We start from the raw sequence: 7367 nt of genomic DNA, 5'->3' as shown, positions 1-7367 counted from the left end.
AAAATACTTAGGTTCTTGTTAACTAGAGAATGATGCTGTATCCTCAATGTGTCTAGGCAGACAAAAACTCTTTCTTTATATATGTAAATGTGCATTAACTATTTTCACTAATGTAACCAGACATTGTTCTCTGAAAACTGTAATAAAAAAGAAATAGGGGAATGCTATTCAGCCTTAGAGGGGGAAAAAAACGGGAAATCCTGTCATTTGTGGCAACATGGATAAAAACCTGGAGGACTTATGTTAAGTCAAATATGCCAGGCACAAAAAGACAAATACCACATGATCTCAGTTATAGTGGAATCTAATAAAAAATCAAACTCATAGAAGCAGAGAGTAGAATGATGCCTACAAGGGTGGGGCTTGTGGGTAGTGGGGATTGGGGAAGATGTTGGTCAAAGGATAAAAAATTTCAGTTAGGAGGAATATGTTTTAGGGTATCTATTGTACGGATTGGTAACTACAGCTAATGGCAACATATTGTATACTTGAACATTGCTAAGAGAGTAGATTGTGTAGTGTTCTCATTACAAAAAAATAAGTATGTGAGGTAATATATGTTAATTAGTTTTATTTACCCATTCCATAATATATACATTTTCTCAAAACATGTTGTGTACCATAAATATATACATTTTTGTCAATTAAAAAAAGAAATTAAGTAAATAGGAAAATGAGATTACTGCTCAGTTTTTCTAGATTATTGAAGTTTAATTTTAGGGCTTAGTGAGGTTTTTTTGGCTCACATTTGAAACAGATATTTAAAAAAACTTAATTTGCAGTATCATTCACTTTCAAAATAACTACTATATTCAATACCTATCCTTTCAGATTGAGCAGTTTAATGCTGAAGAGGAAGCATTTGGTTGGCCACCATCTGTATATCCTCAACGTAAAAGAATCCAAGATGGCTTGAACTCTTATCTTCGTCTTTATGAAACTGCTGTCGAATTTAGCAGCAAATATAGAGCATGGACAGAAGGGCCATATCACAAAGTGAATCCAGACCAAGTAGAAGCAGATATTGGAAATTACTGGAGAGGATTATATAAACTGGAGAAAATCTTTCATGATTCTCCATATGCATTGGCAATGACAAAAAAAGTAAGATCAAAGGTGGAAGATTTCAAGCAGCACATTCCTCTCATTCAAGTGATCTGTAATCCTGGTTTGCGCCCCAGGCACTGGGAGGCCATGTCTGCCATTGTTGGTTACCCTTTGCAGCCATCAGATGACTCCACGGTCTTCTCTTTTTTAGACATGAATCTGGAACCATATCTAGACAGATTTGAAGGTATTAGCGAAGCAGCTAGCAAAGAATATTCTCTTGAAAAGGCGATGGAGAAGATGATTACTGAATGGGATGCAGTGGAATTTGTCATCCATTCTTACAGAGAAACTGGGACTTTTATTTTGGCATCAGTTGATGAAATTCAGATGTTGTTGGATGACCATATTATTAAAACACAAACTATGCGAGGATCTCCTTTCATTAAGCCTTATGAAAAACAAATGAGGTAAAGTGATATTTATATGACAATGTTTATGCTATGTTACCAAAATCACTTGTATTTAATGTAAAGTTCTTTTGAGAATTATTTCACACGTAATATTTCATACTTAATATTTTCTTTTGAGAATTGATTCTGCATTTCATACTTAGCATTTCATTTAAGATCTTTAAATATTTAAAGATACTATAATCAATGGCTTCATTGCTATTGGAAGATTTCTCATCCTTTGCTATCATCTTAATGGTTTGTTAACTTCTATATTCATAACAAAGACAGTGGACGATCAACATCCAGATATTCGTTTTTATTGCCTACAATATGATCTTATTTTTTAACTCTCAAAAATAATTTTGTATCTCTGAACTGAAGATAATAATTTTATTTTAAAAATATGTTAGCTTGTCATAGAGGATTGCTGAATATCTATTGTAATTTCTGCTCATATGCATGCAGGATGGCAAATAAGTGAAAAAGAATGAAACTATAATTTTAGTTGGGAGTTTTAAGCATCATACACAGCCAATTAAAGTAAGCCTAGCTGTCTGTCAATGTTTCCAGTTTTTATAATTTACATTAAGCAGGCTATATATTACCTTAAAAAAACAGAGTCCATCAAAGTCAGACTACTGTCTTCAGTGGATTTGCATGGCCAGGGAATGCTAACAGCTTGGTAGTATCTGCCTCTGGTGACTTACGTGTTACCATACACTTGGGCATGTCCTGATTGGCCTTGGCTCGTTCTCTATGTTTGATTGTTCTGCCTCCTGCCAGCTTGCTCCAGCGTGCACATTAAGAGAAGAATTTTTAAACTACTCTGAAAGTGGTACATCTAGATTCCATTTTAAGGGACTATGCATGATATCATTAGCTGCTTGGAAATTTTCTGAATCACACAAAAATTAGATAGAAAAAGAGGGAAGAACAACAGAAGAAAGCAGAAGCATTCAGTTCTTTTTGTGCAAAGAGGTTAAACAAATTCACTGATAAGCATTGAAAAAAATATTTTAGAAAGACATCTGAAAAGGCCTGGTTACTTGGCGAACTCATTAACATTTCTTTGTTTTAAAGATCTAAAATCACAGAGCACCACTTAAATGATGAGTAACGTGTTAATATACCTAAGACTACGCCACATCTAAGTTGTGTTGCTATTAAATTTATTTATTTATTTGAGATGGAGTATTGCTCTTCTGCCCAGGCTGGAGTGCAGTGGCGCGATTTCAGCTCACTGCAACCTCTGCCTCCTGGATTCAAGCGAAGTTGCTATTAATAAATCATTCTTCCTTATGACTATGTTATCTCTGATAGCAGAGTAATTACAGCTGTCTGGGTTCAAATCTTGACTCTATTGTTTATTATCTGGCTAAACTTGAGCCTGGCACTTGCCTCTATGTGCCTTAGTCTCTCCATTGATAAATAGATGTTACAACGGACCCTACCTCATAGGGTTGACATGATGATGGACCAAACACATACAGACCTTAGAACTGTGCTTGTAAAATTTTTAGTTTATGGAGTAATTATATTTATTCTTGAAATTAAATCATTATCTATATTCTCTATATTTAGAAATGAACTGATAACCTGTTGTAAATTTAAATATTCCACCTTCTCATGAGTGCCACACTATTTTGGAGTATGTAGATTTTTCTTTAAATGCCAGTTACATCTTATAAATTGAAATATAGTTGACCCTTGACCAATTTAGGGTTTTAGGGGTGCTCACCCCCCACACAGTTGAAAATCTGCATATAACTTGACTCCTCAAAACCTTAACTACAAATAGCCTGCTGTTAACCAGAAGCCTTAAAAATAACATAACACATAACTTGAATGTTACATGTATTATATACTATATTCTTATAATAAAGTAGGCTGGAGAAAAGAAAATGTTATTAAGAAAATCATGAGAAAAATATATTTACTATTTATTAGGTGCCAGTGGATCATCATGAAGATCTTCATCCTCGTCATCTTCATGTTGAGTATACCGAGGAAGAGGAGGGCTTGCTCTTGTTGTCTCAGGGATGGCAGAAGCAGAAGAGGTGGAGAGGGTGGAAGGGGAGACAGGAGAGTCAGGCAAAGTCCATGTAACCTTTATTGAAAAAAATCTGTGTAAAAGTGGACCTACACAGTTGAAACCTATGTTGTTGAAGGGTCAACTATATTTTAGAAATAAGGGCTTTATTCTAGAAATAAAGCCTTTATGAGCCCAAATTAAGGGGGAAAAAGAATGTTAAAGGAAAGGAGTATTGGATATAACTATCTTTCCTCAGAAACTCAGAGTACCCTTGATTGGGAATACCTTTACTGTCAACAAAATCTCGTTTTTCAATTTGTACTCTCTAGCCATGGAACTAGATAGCAGAAAGGTTTATCGCTATGACATATACAGAAACCAGCCCAATAGTAGGTAAGTATATCTTAACATGTATATCTGTATAAGCATAAATGTTATATTATTATCTTTAAACATATTTTGTAGAACAAATCTAGTGATTTATCTTTAAATGCAACTAGATGAATGGAAATTGGAATATTATATACATTATAAATGAGATTGTATATAATGTATAACAATTGTATAACATTATATACAACATTGACAACCTAGTTGTGGTTTTGAATTTTGTCATTTGAAACATTTGCTTGGTTTGCTGTCAGTAACAGCCACTGTGTTTTGCTCCTCAGAGAATGGGAGGGCAAGCTCCTACTGCTTCAGGAGATTCTGGATGAATGGCTCAAAGTCCAAGCCACATGGCTGTATCTGGAGCCCATTTTCAGCTCTCCAGACATTATGTCTCAAATGCCTGAGGAAGGCAGACGATTTACAGCTGTTGATAAGACGTGGAGAGATATAATGAGAAGTGTCATGCAGGTAGGTGAAAAAATCTCCAAAAATGTCATTATTTGGTTGAAGTGACATGGTTTTTGTTTTCAGAAATCCATATAAGCCATTATTGTTTCCAATAAGCCATTATCTATTTTATACATATATTGTCTTTTCAGCTATTATTTTAGAATGCCAGGAGCAGAAAGTGTCGCAAGCAAAAGTAGATATTTTGTTCTGATTACTCCTTGAGGTCCAAATGGGAATTTGCATTGTTTAACAACCTTTGATTCTATTATTGGTTCTTATCTGATGCTCTGGAGGGAAGACACTGTACTAGGTACTTGCTGTCTCTGTCTATTCTGTGGCTCTCGTGTTATGGAATGCAACCCACTGAAACTCACTGTGGTGCACACATGTCAGTATGCCAACCACTCAACACATTTTTCTGGTAGGGACCTAAAAAAAGATGGGTTGCAAAGATAAATATATCTAAAAAGTCCAATAAATGCAAATAAAATGCAATAAGGAAAGAAAAATACACAAATACTGTGGAGGAGAACTTAAAATTTAAGCTAGAGAGAGAATTTAATAAAAACCAGTAACTCTAAAAAAAAAAAAAAAAGTACTTTTTTTGTTCAAGTCAGAAGACTTTTTTTTTTTTGAGACAGACTCTCGCTCTGTCGCCCAGGCTGGGGTGCGGTGGTGCTATCTCGGCTTACTGCAACCTTTGCCTCCCAGGCTCAAGCGATTCTCCTGCCTCAGCCTCCCAAGTAACTGAGATTACAGGCATGTGTCACCATGCCCAGCTACTTTTTGTATTTTTAGTAGAGACCGGGTTTCACCGTGTTGACCAGGCTGGTCTTGATCTCTTGAACTCAAGTGATCCACCCACCTCGGCCTCCCAAAGTGCTGGGATTACAGGCGTGAGCCACCATGGCTGGCAGAATACATTTCTTTATTGCCTCAGAAGCATGGTTGTGTGCCATTAAATATTAAAATAGAAAAAAATTAGTTATTAAATCATATCATTAAATGAATATAAACTTCTTCATTGGTATTTTGATAAAATATTGTAGTATAAGGTAGGATAAGTATTATCTTAAAAATGTCCTACCCTGAAATAGAAATATGCATATCTTAATTGTTACTTAAACTTTAAGAGCTGTTACTATAATCCAAAATATTGATAATACTGTATTGACATCAATTATATGATTTGATAGGAAAATATTCAGAAAGATGGACATGGTTTTATTTATTTAATCTTTACCTCATTTATATAATAATACCTGAAGCAAATCTTTTTATAAACCAAACTTTTGTAAAATTAATCACATTGGAATTAATTCCATATTTAAAAACCTATTAGTAAGTTGCTTTGTAACACAATCATCTCTAATTAATTTATGTCATAAATTCAGTCTTTTATATATAGTTTCCTCACAGCAGTGCAAAATCCATATAATATGGATATATTTTCATTTAGAAGGTGATGAAGGAGAATTTTTTGTTGTTTTAAAAAACAAAAAGTAGATACTTGTATTCTTTCAGTTAATATATTTAAAAAGTTAAATTCTTTTTAAATATGTAATCAAAATACTCTGTAAAATTCCATATTGCTAAGAAATTTTATAGATATCTCAGTTCCTTGAAAGGGCAGCTATGTTAGGCCTTGTAAATAAAGGAGGCAAATTTTTATCTATAAAACCCCTGGAAACAAACAAACAACATTACTTACCCTCATTTCTAAATAAATAGGTATTTTCTGTTGGGGAGGGGAGAGTAACACTACATTTACTTTTGCTTAAGACATGATTGTCTTAATCCTAAGCCAAAAGAACAAAGCTGGAGGCATCACGCTACCTGACTTCAAACTATACTACAAGGCTACAGTAACCAAAACAGTGTGGTACTGGTACCAAAACAGAGATATAGACCAATGGAACAGAACAGAGCCCTCAGAAATAATACCACACATCTACAACCATCTGATCTTTGACAAACCTGACAAAAACAAGAAATGGGGAAAGGATTCCCTATTTAATAAATGGTGCTGGGAAAACTAGCTAGCCATATGTAGAAAGCTGAAACTGGACCCCTTCCTTACACCTTATACAAAAATTAATTCAAGATGGATTAAAGACTTAAGTGTTAGACCTAAAACCATAAAAACCCTAGAAGAAAACCTAGGCAATACCATTCAGGACATAGGCATGGGCAAGGACTTCATGTCTAAAACACCAAAAGCAATGGCAACAGAAGCCAAAATTGAAATGGGGTATAGTTAAACTAAAGAGCTTCTGCACAGCAAAAGAAACTACTATCAGAGTGAACAGGCAACCTACAGAATGGGAGAAAATTTTTGCAATCTGCTCATCTGACAAATGGCTAATATCCAGATTCTACAAAGAACTCAAACAAATTTACAAGAAAAAAACAACCCCATCAAAAAGTGGGCAAAGGATATGAACAGACAATTCTCAAAAAAGACATTTATGCAGCCAACAGACACATGAAAAAATGCTCATCATCACTGGCCATCAGAGAAATGGCAAATCAAAACTACAATGAGATACCATCTCATGCCAGTTAGAATGGCCATCATTAAAAGGTCAGGAAACAACAGGTGCTGGAGAGGATGTGGAGAAATAGGAACACTTTTACACTGTTGGTGGGACTGTAAACTAGTTCAACCATTGTGGAAGACAGTGTGGCGATTCCTCAGGGATCTAGAACTAGAAATACCATTTGACCCAGCCATCCCATTACTGGGTATATACTCAAAGGATTATAAATCATGCTGCTATAAAAACACATGCACATGTATATTTATTGCGGCACTATTCACAATAGCAAAGACTTGGAACCAACCTAAATGTCCATCAGTGATAGACTGGATTAAGAAAATGTGGCATATATACACCATGGAATACTATGCAGCCGTAAAAAATGATGAGTTCATGTCCTTTGTAGGGACATGGATGAAACTGGAAACCATCATTCTCAGCAAACTATCACAA

At 34.9% G+C, this 7367-nt stretch overlaps 1 protein-coding gene across 1 annotated transcript in view; it reads left to right on the top strand.

Annotated features, from left to right (window-relative positions):
* The window catches only part of DNAH7 (dynein axonemal heavy chain 7), a 380869-nt gene that overhangs the window by 150168 nt on the left and 223334 nt on the right, over positions 1-7367 (top strand). Inside the window, exons 20-21 of the mRNA XM_055290080.2 lie at positions 832-1517; positions 4206-4392. Coding sequence (XP_055146055.1) covers positions 832-1517; positions 4206-4392 — 873 coding nt within the window. The remainder of the gene's footprint in view (positions 1-831; positions 1518-4205; positions 4393-7367) is intronic.

The sequence above is a fragment of the Symphalangus syndactylus genome, chromosome 8 (genome assembly GCF_028878055.3).
Source record: "Symphalangus syndactylus isolate Jambi chromosome 8, NHGRI_mSymSyn1-v2.1_pri, whole genome shotgun sequence".
Taxonomy (NCBI): Eukaryota; Metazoa; Chordata; class Mammalia; order Primates; family Hylobatidae; genus Symphalangus; species Symphalangus syndactylus.
Note: the sequence above shows the minus strand (reverse complement) of the source record. Positions and strands in the feature narration are given on the sequence as shown.